Source organism: Denticeps clupeoides, chromosome 4, assembly GCF_900700375.1.
Source record: "Denticeps clupeoides chromosome 4, fDenClu1.1, whole genome shotgun sequence".
In the NCBI taxonomy this organism is placed as follows: Eukaryota; Metazoa; Chordata; class Actinopteri; order Clupeiformes; family Denticipitidae; genus Denticeps; species Denticeps clupeoides.
In genome coordinates, this window is record NC_041710.1 from 7,189,463 (window position 1) to 7,211,310 (window position 21,848).

At 42.4% G+C, this 21,848-nt stretch overlaps 1 protein-coding gene across 3 annotated transcripts in view; it reads right to left on the minus strand.

Moving 5' to 3' along the window:
- Positions 1–21,848, minus strand: part of gstcd (glutathione S-transferase, C-terminal domain containing) — a 43,511-nt gene that overhangs the window by 4,110 nt on the left and 17,553 nt on the right. The window contains exons 5-9 of one of the 3 annotated variants that reach the window (XR_003749420.1): positions 11,010–11,125; positions 10,769–10,813; positions 8,993–9,121; positions 2,758–2,891; positions 1,286–1,312 (exon numbers count right to left, since the gene is read on the minus strand). Coding sequence is in view for 2 of the 3 variants with exons in the window: in XM_028975147.1 (XP_028830980.1) it covers positions 1,286–1,316; positions 2,758–2,891; positions 8,993–9,121; positions 10,769–10,813; positions 11,010–11,125 (455 nt within the window). In the remaining variant the exon portion in view is untranslated. Of the gene's footprint in view, positions 1–1,285; positions 1,317–2,757; positions 2,892–8,992; positions 9,122–10,768; positions 10,814–11,009; positions 11,126–21,848 lie in introns of all 3 variants that reach the window. The other 2 variants (XM_028975147.1, XM_028975148.1) reach the window with 2 other exon arrangements.

Sequence of the window (21,848 nt, forward strand, 5' to 3'; positions counted from 1 at the left end):
TCACTCAGGTCTAATGTATATTTTTCTATTTAGTTATTTATATTTTATGTATATTTTATGTATATTTTTCTATTTAGTTACAACAAAATACATGCATTTAGTCACTTTAGGCACTAAAAGTTTTATGTTCTTCTCATTGACATTATGATGTCACTTCCTTGCTTTAACCGTCTCTTCCAAGTTTCAGCATTAAAAATGTGGGAAGAGTTTTCTAAGGAAAACCACTTGTTTCTCGAGGGCAAAAAAAGCATAGTTGTGGCAGCAATCGGATGCCTCGGCCATCAAGGTCTGCCCCCATCTTGGTACAGAATAACTGCACTCCAGAGTGTGATGCCTGATAATCTACAACACACTCACTGCTGATATGGCTTTTTACAGTACGTCATTTAAATGCATCTTTCAAACTGCTGAAGCAGATATGAGATCTGACTGCTGAAATACAGACTAATAACAGTTTTTTTTTTTCAATTACAGAAACATTTGCGTTGTTAATATCAACAATATAAATTATAAATAAGTTATAGCTACATAAATATATTATGATTACTAAATAAATGTGTATGGAATTTTATGCAGTCACTGAGACTGATACTAAACTGAGGAAAAGTGTTATATTAGGAAAAGATTCCTTTCACACGTTAGTGGCCAGTTTAATGGAATCTCGGGTGATTTGTCATGGTTAGGGCTGGGTGTAACCTCAGCTCAGTTCATGGCAATGTCTGAGCGGGGAGAGATAAGGCTGGGAATCTGGGGCTGCCCTGAAAAAAAAAAAAAGCACATCCCCTGGAAAGCAGCCAGAGGAACATATTTCAGCGGGGCCATGTTTGTTTATATCTCTGCTTCTTCCACTCTTTCATAAGTCTGGAGAAGTAAAACAATATATTCTACTCGGAGCCAGGTGAGGTGTATTTATCAAGGAGGTAATGGGCCCTTCAGCATCCATCCTCTCTACTCTACAAAAAAAAGGGGTAATCTCTGGAGACCCTGCTGCACTGACAGTGCTTCCTGTGATTTCTTCTCAGGAATTCAATGTTCACTGTGGGTGCTACTTATGAGGTAAAGAGTAACAAAAAAAATCATATCACAAGTAAAAGCACAACAGGAAGCAAAAAACATACAAACCTTACAGCCTAGCTGAACAGCTTGATAGCACATTAGAATACTAAATGCTCAATGGCATAGTACTGTAAACTTGAAAGCATGATAGGACACCAAATCCTATCATTGTTAAGCACCTCCCTTACATGTGGTAATAAAGGAAGTGTGAGGTGTGAACATTCCATACCTTAAAACTCAGCGTTTCAAAAAACTTCTGGCTGCATTGAGGAAATACGGGGAAAAAAATGGTTAGTTTGAAAGTGAAGGTGAATGATTGTCATTGTGATACACTGCAGCACAGCACACGGTGACACAACAAAATGTGTCCTCTACCATCACCCTGAGTGAGCAGTGGGCAGCCAAGACAGGCGTCTGGGGAACAGTTTGTGGGGAACGTGCTTTGCTCAGTGGCACCTCAGTAGCACCTTTGGCGGATCGGGATTCGAACCGGCAACCTTCTGCCCACCACCACTGCTCCATGGTATGCATATGCGGAATTTAGGTAAAACACTTCAGAAATTAATCACCTCGCTGGAATCCTGGAAACCGGTAAGGTGCCACTGAGGTCCCCTTCAACAAGGTACCGTCCCTACACTGCTCCCCGGGCACCTTTCCTGGCTGCTCACTGATCACAAAATGGTGATGGTTAAATACAGGGGATAATTTCACAGTGGATAAGCATGATTTGATGCCATATAAAACGCATTTATAATGGTCCTAATTTAAATGTCCTCCATGAGTTCCCTTCCAATAGTAAAGAGTGCTGTGAAGAAGTGCCTTACATGCTTCCCCTACACAATTAAGGTTGTCAAATGAGTACTGCCATGATAAGCTACCATGTAGGCTACTCTTACAGACAAGAAACATGATGAATTGGCCATCTTTGTGACCCCTTTGGAAGTCTCTAACGGATCAATTGTGATGCCAGGCTATTTGGACATTCGTACGTGCTTGCGAATGTGGGGACCTTTCATAGCAGGCGCTACTCCAGATGAGAAAATGTGATGTGGCGCCAGATAAGGTGGTACAAATAAATGGCTGGTGCAGCCCCGTGTCGGCACCTGGGCTTCAGTCAGACTCTACCACTGCTTATACAGAATGGAACCCAAGTTCAGCAGCATGTGAGCAGCATGGCCCGAAACAAACTAATCATCATCATCACATCACTGAAAGGGCCAGAGGTCTGCACTCAGCTTGTCAGTGTATAATTTGAAGAACTGTGGAGTGAGGAGGGGGGAAGAAATGTTGTCAAGTCGTTCCTAAACGGAGACAGTCAGTCCCGCCCCATTCAGCGCTTTTTTACAGCGCCTTTTACACTGAGGCATGATTAAATGCACATTCTGATGACATGCTTGTCTGTCAACGGATTTCCTTTTTCTACAAGTTGCATTCATGCCACCTAAGACGCCAGTCAGTCATCAGCATGTTTCCATGGTGGTTAAGACAACACGACTGGAAAAACAGCCCTCCCCTCCTCCCACCCTCCGTCGAGTGCGCCTCCAGGCCAAATTCCCCACAAGGATTAAATTGCAGTCTTAACACCAACCACTGAACACTGAGATATCAAATAGCAGCCTCTGAGGATTACAGGAGGAATCACCAGAAGATAAAGCTACAGACATGCGAGCAAGAAGAGAGAACACACACACGCACACACACCTCCTTGGAAAGTTGAACTTGAGCGTGTTCTGGATAAATCCATAGCAGCACGGGCTGACCACAAACGCTGCACGGGCCTGAATGCAGCGATCCACCACCATGTCTGTAGCTACGCCACACGCGTGCAGGGCCACCTGAGGGTCACATGTCACACATAATCAGAAATAAGATTCAAATGTGATAATCTGTTAAATACGCGCAGCATAACAACCCCACCACACACACAGTCAGATTAGGGTGAAATGAGGTCGAAATCACAAGATCTGTGATGCAGCCTGCTGACATTACATTACCAATGCAGAAATTAAGGCAGTTGGTTGAGGCAAAGAATATTATTCTGTGAAATGTATATGATGTTACATAATAAAGTGCTTTCACAGAAATTGCATCTACTACATCACCCAGGTGTGTGATTAGATTTCTATTTCCTAGGTAGCTAATAATAATAAAAAGAGACGTACACACCAAGATGTGGCTCAAGTGTTTGAAAGTGTAGCTTAAAAAAGCTCACAGAAAATGCAGAAGTGTTTCGTGAGAGGGAGAAAAGCTAAATTCTAGGATTAGCACCCTCCAGGAACTCGTCATTCAGTTGTAGGGGACATGGCTGCTGGCTGCCCTGCGCAGACAGGAAACTTGTTCTAACCTTGCCGTGGTGTCTCAGACAGCTCTTGTGGAGCACTTGATATGCTGAACTCTGAAGAATTGTCACTTAATGTCTACTTACGTGAGGATTTATTCTGAGTTGGTTTTATTCGAAAAGCTATTTGGCTCACAAAGTACAACACTCACAAACTCCTACGCCCGATTTCATTTGTCCAGATCATTGCCGGTTCCTTTGAAGTTCTTCCGCATCTCATAATGTCTCTTGGTTTTGGCACAGGCTTTGTAAGTGAGATGCAACAGGATTAATGCTTCAAAGACTTATTTAAATCCCGAGCCTCAGCTCGGGAATGGGTTTGGGGGTAAGGTGAACCAGCCATCCACTTTAATCTGAACTCGCTCAGATACCGATACACAGATAAAGGTGAACAGTGACTTTGTATTAGTTAGAAATGTTTGTAAGAGAGAAAAAAATCGTTGGCACGGAGCACAACACCAAACAGACGCTGCTTCTGATTTAGATTTGGTATTTTGTTACTACAGTTTCACAGACACCTGAGAAGATTTTCTTCTTCTTTCTGCTCAATCATACTTTTCATGAATCATGTCTATATTTCCCCTCACAACAGTCTGCAGCCCAAAGGCCAAACAGATAGAATTAAAGCAGCAAAAATAAAAAAAGATTTTTTTTCTTGTGATCATGGTGTGAAGTGTAAATCACTTTTACAATGCTGTATATGCAAGCTGAAGGGTACAGTTCAAGACAACATCACAAATAAAAGAGTTACATTATTAAATAATTCGATATATATTAAATAAATGATTTTCTATGTGTACTTTTAGAGATAACATTCTTGCATCTACAATTATAAATGAAATATTACACTACAATATTACAATATTATCCTCTAAGCACATACACATACACACACACACACACTCACACATATTAACACAGTGGGGCCAAAAAGAAAAAGTATTTGGCAGCCACCAATTGTGCAAGTTGTCCACCTTAAAATTATGATAGAGGTCTGTAATTTTCATTATAGATACAATTCAACTGTAAGAGACAGAATGTAAAAAAATGTACAGGGAATCACATTGTATGATTGTTAAAAAGATATACATACATATATACAGACACACACACACACACACACACACCATTGGTATAAAAAAAAATCCAACTCCTACACCAAGATTCTGCAACTTGCTGATGCTGCTGCAGCTGCTGAAGCATGGACCTTTTGTCCTCAGTGTGCTTACCAGTCAAAGTGGAAAATAAATACTTATGCCCACAGGACGTACCTGAAGCTAGATCTGAACTGCTGCTGTTAACGCCACCATCAGCATGAACGATCCTCACTTGGCCTGCCGGCCATGCTGAACCGCAGCGTTCAATATTGGTTTAGCTGTACAATCATTCTCTAGAAGACACCTGCACAAACCCTTCCAGTGCGAGTGCCTCAGCAACAAGGTAAAATACAGTTGACAGAACTGTAATTAGGACACATTAGCAATGGGACTACAGCCAAAAACAGTCAGACTGTCCCCACTATAACAAATAAAAACACATACGCAGAAACACACACCTCAGGATGCACGTATGAATCCCGAAGCCCTGACACATCTGTTCGTCCGAGAACCACTCTGTCTACACACAAGGTTTCAGAAAAGCAGTGTGGATTCTGCATGCTTTTCTAACTTTCCAACGAGGCCATACAAAAATTGCAGTAGCCTAGTGGGTAACACATTCGTCTATGAACCAGAAGACCCAGGTTCAAATCCCACTTACGACCATTGTGTTCCTGAGCAAGACACTTAACCCTGAGTTGCTCCATGGGGGGACTGTCCCTGTAACTACTGATTGTAAGTCGCTCTGGATAAGGGCGTCTGATAAACGCTGTAAATGTAAATATAAATGTAAATCATGGTTGCAAATAATATGCTCAATATGGCATCTCCAAAACTGGTCAGCAGCTACTCAGCCCCATACAAAACAAACTGTTATGTGCAGCGCAATCTAACATGACATTCTTTTCAGTTATATGTACCACAAGAGCTCTTTTACTATAAATGACAACAGACTTTCATCGGTCACTAGCCAAGTGTAACATATTGTAAAATGGGAGCTTCCGTGTTAATGAAGACCCCCACTTTATCTCCAAGCTATGGCCTCACAAATGTCAACAAATGGCCTTAAGTGGCAAGACAGGAGAGGATGGGTGACCACTGAATTCAAAGCAGACACATCAAAAGACAATCTGATTGGTCTGTGGCAACCTTTTTGGGAGCCCAATGTTCTGTATAAAGGAGGTGTTCAGACGTCATTGAGGAGGTTCTCTTCACGACCCCTCATTTCTCCTTTCCCCTCTGCTTCTCTAAGTTCCAGGATCCATCTCTAGAGTTCGGCTCCTTACTTTTTCTTTCCTTCATTCTTTCTCCTTTTCTCTAATTTGGATCTTTGTATAACATTGATACAATTTTACATACAATATTTCCATGTAACTGCAATAATAATCTACCTGTGTTAATTAATTAAAAAATGTTAATTCATGTCATTTCTATTGTGTCATGCCTCTGTATGTCTAGGTTAAATACCTTATCAAAAATGCATGCTACAAAATGTAATGCCTTGTAAAGTGGTGATTGAGATGTTGTCTTTAAGGGCCTTCATTTTTAATAAAGGGATTCAGTACCTTTTAATACTAAAACCATGTGGAGACCTGATTCTGTTCCATACTAATACAGACTGAAGCTTGTCCACCCACCAACCCGCATTATCTGGTTGGCGTGTGCCCAACACCTCTGCAATGTTCAGAGTGTGTGTGTGTGTGTGTGTGTGTGTGAGGGCGCAGTGGAGCCCAGAACGCCCACGACTCGGCGCTCAGGAGACTTCCATTCCTCTCCTGGAGCCAAGACGAGCGCCTCTCAGCCCAGTGTGGGCTACACACACACACACACACACAAACACACACAGAGTGCAGCCATTTATCATCAGCACAAAACAGCCAAGCACAGCAGCGAAGGCTGCTCGGCCGTATCTTCTGCCACGGCCAGGATAAGTTAAAAGCTAAAATGAGCTATTTCACACCCATAATGCCTTTTCCATACTGACCAGGGCCTCGCTTCATGAAAAAGCAGTCGGCGACAACGCAACCATTTCCCCCTCAGGGTGCACAAAACACATTATTACAACTTACTGTCAGTGGTAACAAATCCCTGCTGCCAAATTCACTTATTGGAGCAAATATAGAGAGAAACCGAGCAGAACATCCACTCCATTGTCTCTCCCTTACATCTGACCTGTGGAGAGGCTTCAAAATTGACACACAAGTCCAAAAAAAATAATTATCCATTAAGTGTGCTACTCTGAGGATACCACAATTACGTTAATTTCAACAAGTTTTCACCAATTCCATGTAGGCTTATTATGTTGCCAGTTTTTCACCAACACCCCTTCAGCAGCAAAAAACCTCTCCAACCAGATCTCTTATCCAAGCGCTGTCCAGGTTCAACCTGCTTCTACTGAGTGGACTGTTAATCTCCGTATGTCCAATGAAAATTTTTAGGAGTAATGAGCCCAGGTAGTAAACATATTTATGCAGCGATTCAGAAAAACGTCCATTCTTCATATCTGTAAAGTTGGAGTCTGGAGACTTGCAGGTGGGCCTGCTAAATGGAAGCAGGCAGACACTTGAGGTAAAGATGGATGGGTTACACGAGAGCGCAGACACTAGAAACAGCGACCTGCATTTTTCATTTTTCAGCTGATCCTCGCCTACAGCTGTGTCTGGGCTGCATAAATAAATGAAGAGTCATTATAGATCCTTACAAAAACAGACAAAGAATATTTCACAAGAAATTATGCACATACAGGTCTTAAGGTAATTTTAAAATTCCAAAAATTAAACAAAATGGGAAAGGGAGAGGTAAAGACACAGTCAGATCCCAGAGGACATTTGGACAAAAAAAATTGATACACAAAGGACGATATTTATTTCAACCCCATGGAGAATGTTTGGCTGGAAATGCATCTGTAAAACTATTCATCACACCTGACCAGATACTGGAGGAATTCAGCAAACCACCATCATTTGTTCTGGGCCTACCCAAAGGTAATTAACCATTGGCATAATATTCATACAGAACAGCAAACAGACAATACTTCAGACAAAACTGGGGGACATATTTTTGGGTTTCTGTATTCTGTAAATTCTGTAAGAATTCTATGTTATATATATATATTTGGCAGGAAAGGACTGAAATCAGATTAAAAGTCTATAGAAAAAAAGATACAATATTCAGTGGGTACGGAAAGTATTCAGATCCCCTCCTATTTTTCAAAATTGTGGCAAGGCACAGATCTGGCCAAGGTTACAAAAACATTTCTGCTGCACTTAAGGTTCCTAAGCACAGGAGTGGCCTCCATAATCCTTAAATTCAAGATGTTTCGGACAAACAAAACCCTTCCTAGAGCTGGTTGTCCAGCCAAACTAAGCTATCATGGGAGAAGAGCATAGGTGAGAGAAGAAACCAATGATCACTGTGGCTGAGCTCCAGATGTGCATTCGGGAGAAGGCAGAAAGTTGTAGAAAGTAAACCATCCCTGCAGCCCTCCACCAGTCGGGGCTTCATAGCAGAGTGGCCTGAGGGAAGCTCCTCACTTCAAGACACATGAAAGCCCGCATGGAGTTTGATTAAAAAAAAACACCTGAAGGACTCCATGATGGTGAGAAATAAGATTCTCTGGTCTGATGAGACCAAGGTAGATCTTTATGGCCTTAATTCTAAGTGGTATGTGTGGAGAAAACCAGGCACTGCTCATCATCTGTCCAATACAGTGCCAGTATAAGCTTCATGCTGGGTGGCTGTTTTGTAGCTGTAGTGACAGGACAACTGTTTGCAATCGAGGGAAAGATGAATGCGGCCAATTACAGGGATATCCTGGACTTCAACCTTGTCCAGAGTGCTCTGAGCCGAAGGTTTACCTTCCAAAAAGACAATGACCCACACAGCCAGAGCCCTGACTTAAACCCAATTGAAAATGGTTGTCCACCAACATTTACCATCCAACCTGTCAGAACTGGAGAGGATCTGCAAAGAGGAATGGCGGAGGATCCCCAAATCCAGGTGTGAAAAAACTGCATCTTTCCCAAAAAGACTGTATTAGATCAAAATGTTGTTTCTACTAAATACTGAGCCAAGGGTCTGAATACTTAGCACCATGTGATATTTCAGGTTTTTTTTGGTAATAAATCTGCAAAACTGTCAATAATTTTGTGTTTTTCTGTAAATATGTAGATCTCTGTGTACATTAATGAGGAAAAAAATTCACTTAAATGATTTTGGTAAATGGCTGCAATCTAACAAAGAGTTAAAAATATAAGGGGTCTGAATACTTTCCGTTACCACTGTACTTATAATTATAATAGTTTACTTAATATAATAAAGTACATTTGAATGAAGAAAAAAAAAATCATGATGAAGGGTGTCATTGTATTTGTTCAGAAAGGTCTAAATGAGAAAAGGGGAAAAATTTAAGATAAATAGAGATAAAAAATTTCCCTTTTCTCATTTAGACCTTTCTGAACATATATATAAAAGTCACAGAAACTAACAAAAAGCCACTCACCCCAAAGTGGAAGGGTCCAGTGTAATAGTCCAGATTGGCCTGAATGAAGGAAATATTGTTCAAGCCAATCTTGGCACTTCTCTCCTTGGCCCTGACCAGAGACTCCTCCTTATTCTCAATGAGGATGACCTGAAACCCAAAAGTGCTGGAACCTTAGCGGAGCAAAAATATAAACTGAATTTTACAGAAGCCCAGGTAAAGCAGAATAAGACCTGATGCATGTATGAACTGGACCTAACCATCACCACAAGAACCCTGCCACAAGGCTTTTAGCCAGAAGCTGACAGAAGATGGGACCTTTGTCAGGAACATGGCAAGTGTTTAAAATGCAGGTATGATCAGAAGCAGATTTGATGGGGCTCATTATTTGATACTGTCATTACATCTGACACCAGTGTGTAGGCCATGTTGGCAGAATCAGCAGGGGTTATCAAAAGTCAAAGTGAAGTGATTGTCACATGTGATACGCAGCACAGCACATGGTAAACACAGTGAAATTTAACCCATCACCCTGAGTGAGCAGTGGGAAGCCATGACAGGCACCCGGGGAGCATTTACATTACATTTACATTTATGGCATTTATCAGACGCCCTTATCCAGAGCGACTTACAGTCAGTAGTTACAGGGACAGTCCCCCTGGAGCAACTTAGGGTAAAGTGTCTTGCTCAGGGACACAATGGTAGTAAGTGGGATGTGGGCGAGTGTGGCGAGTGTGTTACCCACTAGGCCACTACCACCCCACACACTGATGGAGCAGTGTGTGGAGATGGTGCTTTGCTCAGTGGAACCTCAGTGGTACCTTGGGAGATCAGGATTCAAACCAGCAACCTTCTGATTAGGGAGCCGCTTCCTTAACTGCCAGGCCACCACTGCCCCATGGTGGTTATTTGTCAGTCATGATGTAAACTTGAAGAGACCCTGCTCAAGTACAGATAGCTGCACTTGTCTCAACCCACGCATCAAGCTTGAAGTTTTTTCAGAAGAACCATGATGCTCTGTGTCCCACTCACAGACAAATTAAGAAAGTCATGCGAATGTTGTTGTAGAACTTCAAAGGTCATAGGGCTGAAAAGGGTCATTTAAATGCCATAAAAAACACACACACAGCATCTGAACTCAAGAACTCAAGGGGCAGCCACTCAGGTGCCACTGAGCAAAGCACACACTGCTCCCCGGGCACCTGTCATGGCTGCCCACTGCTCACCAAGGGTTACAAGCAGAGGACACATTTTGTTGTGTCACCGTGTGCTGTGCTGTGGTGTTTCACAATGACAATCACTTCACTTTCACTATAACTTAAACGGAAAAGGGTGCTTGTGCTTGGGACAGAGTAACTGATTTTCGGTTGCTGTAATAGTAGCAACATTTAAAAGTTTGTATCAAAACACCATCTACATATTTTTTGGGCTGAAAATGTATGAAAAGTTCTGTGGTAATGAAACAGTTAACAATTCTGTGTTTAGGATGTTTTGGCCAGGGCATAAATGATGGCTCAGTGACACCCTGGAGCTACAGCTTAGCATGACTCCGCCCCTGATGCATTGTGAGTTATTACACCTGCCCTTATAGAACCTTTTGATAGATAGCTATGCCTTTGGTCCATAAGTGTATCCTGCAAGGTGTCTGGGACAGGAAACATTCATTGGCTGCATTTATTTAATCAATTTAACTGCCAAAGCAATCAACAGGATTAATTTCTACAAATCTTAATAACCGTTTAATTCACCAAAATGCAAATAAACAGTACTGAGATATCACATGCACTGAACCTTTACCTGACACTCAGGCAGCATGTGAGCCAGAACAATCCCAACATGGCCCTGAAAAACACACACACGCACACGCGCACGCACACGCGCACACACACGCGCACACACACGCACACGCGCACGCGCACACACACGCACACACAGACAAGATGCTGCATGTGGATTGATATAGTGGCATACAGACACGAACACCTCGGTATACTGACAAAAAATGGTCTGTCATGAAAAGGGCTAAATGATACTTTACCCCTCCACTGCAGAAATCCACCACTGTCTGCCCTGGGCGTGCCATCGCAGTCACCATGGCGACCAAATTGTTGAGCTGCTGACGTTTGCGCGTGGCACGGACGTCTGACATTCTCCCTGCAGAACACAGATAGCATTTAGAGAAGCCTTCTACTTCCGTTTTATTTCAGCAGGGGTGCCAACACACTCACAGTCACTAAAAGGTCCCCTGACATGAACATTTTTATATCGGTCTTAGTCGTCCCCTAATACTGTATATGAAGTCTCTTTCAGAAATTCAGCCATGGTGCAGAATTACAGCCACTTTGATCCAGTCCCACAATGAGAGTTCCCCAGGACGCGCCGCTTCTGTGTCTGTAGCTTTAAATGCTAATGAGGAGGAGAGCGGCCTATAGGAGGCATTCGCGGAAATCAGGTCATTAACAACGTTCACCAACCACAATGTTTGGCGCAGACAGGAAGTAGTGTCTGAGTTTTTCCAGAATAAAACAATTCCCCTTGTGATTACATCAGGGGACAAATTCAATATCCAGCCGTCTGAGCTTCCACTCTCTGAACGGTGAAGCAGAATGGCCAAAGCACCCTTTGCACCTATCGCCATTTCTGCAGGACCACAGAAAGGCTGGGCGAACTCGTAGTAATGTTAAATAATCTCACGAAGTGAAAATTTCATGTCAGGGGAACTTTGCGATTGTTAATCTGCTAATCTGCCCCGTGCTGCAAGGTTGAAAAACTCTCTTTGATAACACTGTAAATAAGTACCATCTCTCAAGGTACTAGGAAAGCATTCATCTAGAATCTTCTCTGTCTTGTCTCCTAGATGGTGGAATGACCTTCTCAATGTCTGAATAGCAGAGTCATTAAAGATCTTCAAGCACAAACTAAAAACCTTCCTGTTTAGAACATATTTGGACTAAAAAGAGCTCTACATACACTTTCAATATTTATGTAAAAAAAAACATAAAAATTGAGTTGTTAAACGAACTGTATCTATAATGAACCAAACGAGGAATTTCATTGATGGATTTTTAAAGCACTTATGTAAGTCGCTCTGGATAAAAGCGTCTGCCAAATGCTGTAAATGTAAATAACTACAGCAGATTAGTACAGTTTATTTTTAATACAGTTTTTCATCTATAGATCATCATTTTGACGATTAATCAAACCTGCCACTAAATAAACAGACAACCCATAACGATTAAACAGGAAGTTTACACGACACCACAGATTATGATTATGTCTTTTGATCAAGGTAACTAATGCTATCTAAAAAATAATATTACACATTACATTAAGCATTATAAAGCACATAAAGTATCTAATTAATTGAAAGTGATAAAGTGTGATAAAGAAAGAAAGAAACAAGCAAACTAGTGGGTAAGGAAACGGAATTAGAAGGTTGCTGGTTCGAATCCCGAGTCGCCAAGGTGCCACTGAGCGAAGTACCGTCCCCACACGCTGCTCCCCGGGCGCCTGTCATGGCTGCCAACTGCTCACTAAGGGTAACTGTTGAATGCAGAGGATTTTGTTGAGTCACCGTGTGCTGTGCTGCAGTGTTTCACAGTGACAATCACTTCACTTTCACTTTTTTTTTTATATTTTGTGACATATCTCTTCATTCTGTTCAAAGCTCCACCAGAAGTGAGTTCCAAAGACAAGTGTGTAATCAAGTCGAACTCTAACAGTGGTGGAGTGATGAATGCTTCCCACACTTCCTGTTTGTTTGCACTCAGTGTCTCTGGCCTCTCAGGCCCGAGGGTCGGCTCAGCCAGATGCAATCCCACGCTGCAGTGCAGCACTTCAGCCACAACTAATCACACTTAAAGCAGCCACTTATCTTGCATAATCAATGCTCCAACTGTCAATTCAGTAATTTATTCAAAATCCACCAAAGGGGCTCAAAACACACTCAGCTTGTCCTAATCACCAATTTAAATTCCACTCTGTGCACTTCATTCAGACAAACAGAAAATGACTAAATCCTGCTTTAGTCATGGGTTGACAGATGAGAGTTGACAGACCTGAGCAGGTGAAAAAAAAAACACACTTCTCTATCCTCACACAGAAACAATGAAACTATTCACAGTCGCTGCACACCGACCTACACCGTAAACTGACACGAGGCCTGGAGCCCAAATGAAGGATGGCTCCAGACAGCCGTTCTGCAGGCACCATACAGCCTGGATGCCACCTGTTACACTAAGAGCGCCAAACTGCACACTGCTGGGAAACAGAAAGAGCTAAATTCTCGTCTGATTCCTGCAGGGGACATGCAGGGGTCGCCTAACTACTAGAAAAACCATGACGAGTATGACTCCAGTAGCTGGATTACTTTAAATGGCATTTTTCACATACTTTTGCCTCTCATTCCTGCCTGAAGGTCATATGTGGAAGAGTTCTTTGCCCTAAACTAATCAGAAATAACAGAATCAAATATCATCCAGAAATCATCCTGTTTAACCCAAGAAACACTGGCAAGGGCAATGTCTCAAGCAAAAATCAGAAATTACGGAAATAAAGTGAGTAAACATAAACCTTATCCAACCATAAAAACAAGGCCCTTTTCCAGGGAACAATGTGGTATGCTTGCTACTGTACCTTATATGATCTTCAAATGTCAGAAATGTGTGTACCGTCCCCACACACTGCTCCCCGGGCACCTGTCATGGCTGCCCACTGCTCACCAAGGGTGATGGATAAAAGCAGAGGACACATTTAGTTGTGAGCACCATGTGCTGTGCTGCAGTGTCCCGATGGGCAGTCGAGGCCTAGCAAAGTAAGTGGACCCGTAATCAGAAGGTTGCCGGTTCAAATTCCAAACCACCAAGGTGCCTCTGAGCAAATCTCAGGGGATGGGTTAGAGACCACATTTTGCAGAGATTTTTTCTCTCATCATCCTGTTTAATCCAAAAAACATTGGCAAGGGAAAAATTCTCAAGCAAAATCCAGAAGAAACCTTGAAACAAGACTTGAAAATTCACCTCTGATCAGCAGCGAATTAGCCTGGGTTGCATATATCAATTATGGTTATATTATTTGTGTACAGTCTAGTTAAGGGGTGTGTATTGGCAAGGATCTCACGATATGATACGCAGATAGTGGTGGGCAGTGGTGGCCTATCGGTTAAGGACGCAGGCCCGTAATAAGAAGGAGCCCCTGAGCAAAGCACCGTCCCCACACACTGCTCCCTGGGCGCCTGTCATGGCTGCCCACTGCTCACCAAGGGTAACTGTTGAATGCAGAGGATTTTGTTGAGTCACCGTGTGCTGTGTTTCACAATCACAATCACTTCACTTTCACGTCAAGATACATGGGTTACGATACGATTATATCACAATATATTGTGATACTGTACATTTTGTGATATTCTACAGTTTACAGAAAATATAAAAACTGAGCTGATATACAAGATGCTGTGTACAATCTGGGTGGATCATATTGCATTAATAATTCAGCCAAAACAACATTAACTCAGAACTGTATTTTAACTGAATTGTCATTTTAACACACAAAACTAGCGGACACCAAAAACGTTAAGATAAAATGGATAAGATTGAAAAGAAAATATTTAAGAGTTATGGTGTTTGTTGAGGAATGAGCCAACGGCATATTTTTTTATATCAAAATATTTGATGTCCCTGTATTGATACAATATCACCATGTAAAATATAGTGGTTGTGATATTTTTAAACACCCCTAGTCTGGTTATTACAAATTTTTAGTCAAAACAATTCAATAATACATTTGGGAAACGATGGAACAGGAAGGCATCAGGGGTCCAGACGTGCCTGCTGGTCCCAGCTCAGTACAACGTTACCCAAGAAGAGACTACAGCTACCGGGGTGCAGTATGATGTGCTGTAAAGCAGAAAAACATTTTCTACCTGGGATCCGGACCACACAGTCAGAAATGGTCTTTTGTGGCACAAACCTAACGATTCGAACTGAGCCAGTGCAGTTTGAGAAGTTAAAAACCGCGGGGAGCTGGAGCAGAGCCGTACCACGCCAGACGCCTGGAGGCCTGCAGGGTGCAGCGCTGAGCCCGGCCTGCGCGATGAGGGATTCATTTCGCACTTGAGTCACGCTATGATGTCCCCGATGTTGAGAATGTCACAACCACATTATCCACAGGCATCTCAACGTCCAGCCGGCCGCCGCCTCGCTGGAACAGCTGCAGCGCGAGGGGGCATGGCATTTCATCACACAGCTCGGTCTCCCAGGCTCACCCTTCTGTTTTGCTCATTTCCTCATAAAACCTAATTAATTGCAGGCCAGACATGAGAACAGACACGCAGAGGAGCGGTTGGGAGAAGAAAGAACAACAGGGCACAATGGGGAATATTGATCCTCCCCGCTCGCTGTCGGCCAACGTTCACGCTTCACAGGCAGCATTGGCCCACGCTGGCGGACCACCTGATCAAAAAAACATTCAGAACAGCAGCACTCTGGCGAGCCCTGAACGGTCCGAAAAACAAGCACAGGCGCTTAATTAGCTGCCGTTTTACCACTGCACCAACATGCATCTGCTATTGTAGCAATAGTCACAAACTCTTATCAAAATGTTCTTTTAGTTTATGAGTATATAAACCATCACTTTATGTAGAAGACAATAGTGCATGTGCATTGAATTATGGGACATATAATGTCTATGGCCACTGTGTCTGTGTTGCATTTACCTGGGTTTGTTACATCTCCTCCTGCATCTCATATTAGATACTTTAGGGCTACTGTTGTAGTATCCCTGAAATGTGGAAGTGACAGAGAGCCCCTCAAAATGTTTCTAAAGACTTGAGATTTTCCTCTGAACACACAGGCTCATGAGTGTGATGACAAAGAGAAAATGTGTTACCGAGGACAGCACAAAGACGCTTAATTACTGTCATGCCATATTTTTATGTGGATTTGCTTGTGGGTATTTACAATCTGTGTATGGCAGCTGAGAAAATACCAAACCCTCCGATCAGGCAGCAGGGGGAGGAGTTTCTGGTAAACGCAAATTCCTACCTTTGACTCACCATGATATTCAGGCTCGGACCTGCCAGGTGAAATGGGACAAAAAGCTATGTAGACATGTGAGTGTGTGTGTGTGTGTGTGTGTGTGTGTGTGTGCGTGCGTACTTGCTACCTCCAACACTGCAATTTCAGCCTCACTACACCCCGCAATTTACAGCTCGCCAGCCTCACAGCAACCCTTCACACACACTTCACAGGCCAGATTAATGGCTGCGCCAACTTCTGACACATTACGCTGTGTCGGAATTACACTCAGGATTTCACACGGCAAACGAGGCTCCATCTCGGCTTTGACCACAATGCTGAAAAACACTAACATCATAGTCAGTTTATTTTCACTCATTATGAGTAATTACATTAATATTAATATGCACATACCAACCGATCCATCACAAAGGCCTATTTTTCATTCTGTGCTTGGTTTTAGCTATAAAGTTGGGGTAAAAAAAGTCAGCAATTAGCGGGAATAGAAGCGCCTGTGATCGTGGTGAGCCTGTGTCCAGATGTGTCAGCGGCTCTTTGAAATAGCGCAGGGTCGCCGAAACGCCTCATCTATCATCAGAGCCGACAGCGTGGCATGCATGTCTCCTGTACAGAACTCTGCAATTAATCACACACTGATTAAGTCACCGTTGGGCTTAAGACTGTTTTTGGCAGAGAGGGAGATGAGGGTTTAAACCCAATTAAAAGTCGTGGCTACAGATTGTAGTCTCTGAAAACAGATCCTTTTTTTTCCCCCTTTTCAGAACCTCTAAAACTAGTCCAAAAGTGCAAAGATCTCTTATCAAACACCTATGATTTGGCATATATTCAGCAGCAATTGTGGATGCACTGAATTCACGATTGGACACACAGAGTAATGTGACTGCAAGGATTTCCAACCCTCCTCCCAGTGATCGTGTCTAACTACGGTGGACGTGAGGAAAAATCGTGGGTCTCATCAGCAAGAATGATGAGGCAGCGTACAGAGAGGAGGTGCACCGACTGACAGACCGGTGAAAGGTCAACAATCGGTTTCTGAATGTGGACAAAACAAAAGAGATTATTTTTTATTTCAGAAGAGAATGGAGTGGACCACTGAACATCAACAGATCTTGTGTGGAGATTGTAAAGAAGTTCCTCCGTGTTCACCTAGAGGAGAACCTCTCCTGGCATCTCAACACTAGCTCATTAGCCATGAAATCCCAGCAGCGCCTTTACTTCCCCATTTTTTTTCCCCCAATCGGAGGCTGAGAAAAAGTCCATCTCCAACCACCCATCCACACCACCTTGTATAGAGGGACTATTGAGAGCATTCTGACCAGCTGCATCTCTGTCTGGTTTGGGAACTATACTGCATCATCCAGCAAGGTAGTGATGACAGCTGAAAAAAATCCTTGTTACATCCAGAAAGCCACCAGCATTGTGAAGGACTCTACACACTCTTCACATTCATACCATCCTTAACTTTTATAACTTTGCAGCTTCACTATTGATTTCACTAGTTTAGCGCTGTATGTATTCTAGACGTCTACGGATTTTGTTTGCCTTAAATGTCATTTTTGCTCTGCCCATGTCCCCTGTTCGCACTTTATGTAGCCGAGTTAGTCTGCGTTGCACGCAAATATTTTTTTTCCCATCCTACAGCACCTGTTGAACAGATTTACAACCCATTACCCACACACTAGCAATGAAAATGTGTTACTTGCAAGATGCTGGGGAAATGAATTGAACTAATTTCATTGTTCTACAGTCAAGAAGTGGAAAGAAACAGAAGCCCCAGGGCTGCGAGCTATTTTAGTCTAACTGGTCCTCTGAGTTCATTTCCAAAGCAGCTTTTGCTTGTCATGGACGGCTGGAAATAATGCAGAGCTGTTTCTGTGGCAGCCAAGGTATCTGAGCTCTGACCGTTACAACACTCTGACCAGTGGTGACCCAGCCATCACTAGGAATAGTCCCATTTTGTCCCCTTTAGCCTGCATGCTGCTAATAACCCATTTTGACGTTTCCCTTGGAATTATTATAACCTCTGACCCCATTAGTGATGTCCCTTTGCATAACTTGTTAAGGATGCAGAGGGGGTCGTTCTGGTCATTTGCGCTCAACCATCTCATCTACGTTAGCAACAGTAAATAAAAGCTGTGACCACAAACTGTGATGTAGAAGAGTCCCAATATAATGAAGCGGTAACATATAGCTAAAAGTGTCTATAGATGAAAAACATTATTCATTAATAAATTATACGCATACTCACAAACAGTACTACACAATAAGAGGGAATAATAATAGTTGTTGTTTTCCCCCTTCGTTCTTAATTTAAATATAACAAAACTGTTGTTAAGTCTTTCAGTCCTTTTACACATTGCGCTCTAGTACCACCTTTTGGATTGTCTTCTAAGATTCCGTTTGTTATGTGACTACTGTCTGTGCCACATCACAAATATGAAACACAACATTCAACCAGTGAAGACTTTAACACAGTAAAACACAGAAAGATCCATTTCTGTGATCATTTCTCATCCTAGTTGCCATCAGACTGGTTTCACTCAACAATGATATCTATGAATGTCGGATGTATTGTGCATTCGCAATCAAACTACATCTCTAACAAGAATTTTAACATGGACAACCACCGGCACGCAGGGGTTAGTGATAAGGTCATGGCCACCCAAGGCTCACTGATGCACGTGCAAAGTGATCCTACAGAACAGATACTGCATCTAAAATCCATAAAACTTTGGCCACAATTAAAAGCTGTCAGAACATGCAGTGCAGCACATCTTGCTGTGTGGCTGCAGACTGGTCAAAGTCACCATGCTGAGACCTGTGAACACCATGCTGAAGCCGTGTGAACATCAGAACTGGGCCATGGAAAACTGTCAAAATTCTTTTGTCCTAAATGCATGCTCAAAGCAACAAGAAAAAATAAGAACGGAACAGTAGTAATAGTGCAAAGAAAAAGAAAAATATAACCTTCATTTTAAAAAATAAATAAATAACACAGTAACAAATAATAAATAACTATGACAAGAATAGTAATTGGACATTAATTGGATCAAGTTATTTGAAAAAAGTGACAGTGTTGCCATAAATAGAGAGAGAGGTAGCAGCAGAAAATGTGACTGTGTCGTGCCATATCTACAGAGAGAGAGGTTGTGATGATATTGTGATGAATAAAAAGCCAACATTCAGTAGTATGCAGGAGGGTATAATTGCAAAGTCCCAATTGAACTGTCTTATTGCCACTGGTAAGAAGGATTTGCTGTAGTGCTCAGTTCTGCATTTAAGGGCGATGAGTCTTTTGCTGCTTGTGCTCTGATGGTCCATCAGGGAGGCGTGCATGGGGTGAGAGGGATTGTCCATGATACTGAGCATTCACCCAGGACAGAACCAGCCATTTTGAACAGCATGTTCAGCCTGTTGGGATCAGCCGTCTTCAGCGCACTCTCTACTACACAATAGAACTAAGTCAGCATTTTCCTACACACATTGAACAACCTGAGATGCTTCAGTAGGAAAAGCCGACTCTGCCCTTTCTTGAAGACAGTGTAGGTCTTCAGCCGGACATGCTGAAGTCGCTTTGTTAGTCCGAAATCCGGGCTACCATTGGGGTATCCACCTGCATTTCATTCACCTTATTATTATTATATGTCTAAAAGTGTTAAAAGAACTTAAAAGCACAATTTGAATTGTGACAATGTCCTTTTGTGGGACCTTACTGTAAATGACTTAAAGGATCTGCTGCTAACGGGTATCAGAGATCTTGTAAAGTCCACATCTCGATGGGTCAGAGACAATCTGGATTCATGAGGATGAGACTTTTAATGTTGTGGCTCAAACATTGTGGTTATGAAAAAGAAAGTTGGACTAAACAAAACTGTGTTATTCCTGTCCATATGGAGCCTCTATACAATCAACACCTTTTTCCACCCACACTGCACCTGTCACTCATGAGCAGGGGGACAAAGCAGGTAGCCAGTGGCAGCGACCCACAGAGACCCAAATCACATATGCACAAGCATCTTCGGGATGCCTTGCATTAGGAGCACGATCTCATTCGCGCAGCATCTGTGATGAAGCGTAATGATGATCTGGGGGCGAGCAGTGTGCTGCAGTGGGTTCTGAGGTAATCGGCGAGTGCCCACATATCCAGAAATACCCATGTAATTACAAACATTTAACACCCCGATGGCATTTCTACCAAACTAAACATGAGGAGACAGGCAGCGTGATGAATGTCCTCGAGATAACAGCCTAGTGCTCCCTCCCACACCGTAAAGCTGCTGGTACAGGGCACCTATCACAACACCATCACTCTGAAGACAATATCAGAGACATCAGAACGTGCACAGGAGAGCAGGCAGACTGGAGGGCTTTTGTCCTAAATGCCTGGGGGTACCGGAACCACCTCAGACGGCGAAACGAAAACACCAAACATCCCTGTTACGGAGGAATTCCATTCACGCCATCTTTATGAAATGATCACTGTTACTATGTAATTTCATATGTTAATTCATCCGCTAAACGGCATACATTACGATAAAATAGCATCTGATTAAACTGATTCTCATAAATCGCATACCATGTTAAATAATGGATATGATTATGAATAACTTAGTATGAAGTATGAATAATTTCTTTGAAGACTGATGTGTATTGTTCTGAGATTTCTCGGAAGTTCAACTTTGAACCACTGCTGTACGCGCCATGTTAACTCTGGAGTCTGGGCCGTAGAGCCGAGTTGATGCCAAGTGTGGCTAATCATTAGGTAGACCTTCCCCATGATGTAGGTTCTGCAGCTGGACTCCTCCTGCCAAGACGATTAAACTAGACAATAGAAATAGCTGTCTGAATCAGAAATGTACAAATGTATTAGATTGAAACACATGGGGATGTGCAGAGATTAAACAAACCCTAATAATCGAGTTTAGCAAGTACATGTACAAAGCACTGCAAACAATCGCATTCTGTGGGCTTTTTCTTCGCATTGTCGCTGTACATGCTTCAAGGTACAGTCTATATTTTAGGCCATACTGCCCAACCCTCTGTCTCAATAATACTGATTATCTGCCCAAGCCTACATCAGGATAATGGTTAAAATAATTGTGTATTGATCTGTCATATCGCCCCAGCAGAAAGTATTAAAGTTTAATGCTCCAAGTTTCTGAGATAAAAAAGTGAATGGGGTGACCCCTGCATCCAGCACACTGTGTTGGAAAATATTTTGGCCATGAAGACCAAATTGGAGCTAAACAGAGACCTTTTGTCTACTGTCACATGCTCTGCATTCACACAAAAAGCAAAGAAAATTATTTAAATGAAGACAATTTGAGACAAATAAAAAGACCCTCTGAACAATTTAACAAAGACTTAATAACACTGGTTAATTAAAATTAACAATGACAAGAAGACAGTCCAGCTGACACAAAATTATGTTGATCTATAGAGAGTGAAGAATTAATTGGGTGAATTTTTCTTTTTATAGATGATACACCATGAAGACTACATTCCACTTCTTCCAGAATCACATGATACGCTAGTTACATACCTCAAATAAGATCAGTTCTCTGCATCTCCACATGACTGACAACATTTCAGAACATGCTCTAGTGTGGACGCAGCTTTTTTTAAACCCTCAACCCGGTTTGAAGATACTTTGCGACTGTGCTGTTCTGACCCCGAGGTTCATTCCACCACCTAGGGCCCACGACAGAGAAGAGTCTAGATGAATGTCTTCCTTGTACCTTCAGAGGTGGCGAGACCAGGCGAGCAGAACTTCAGGGTTGGAGAATGTGAGGTGCAGTGCACTAGCAATGCAAAAGACCACTAAGCATGTGTCTTGATTTACA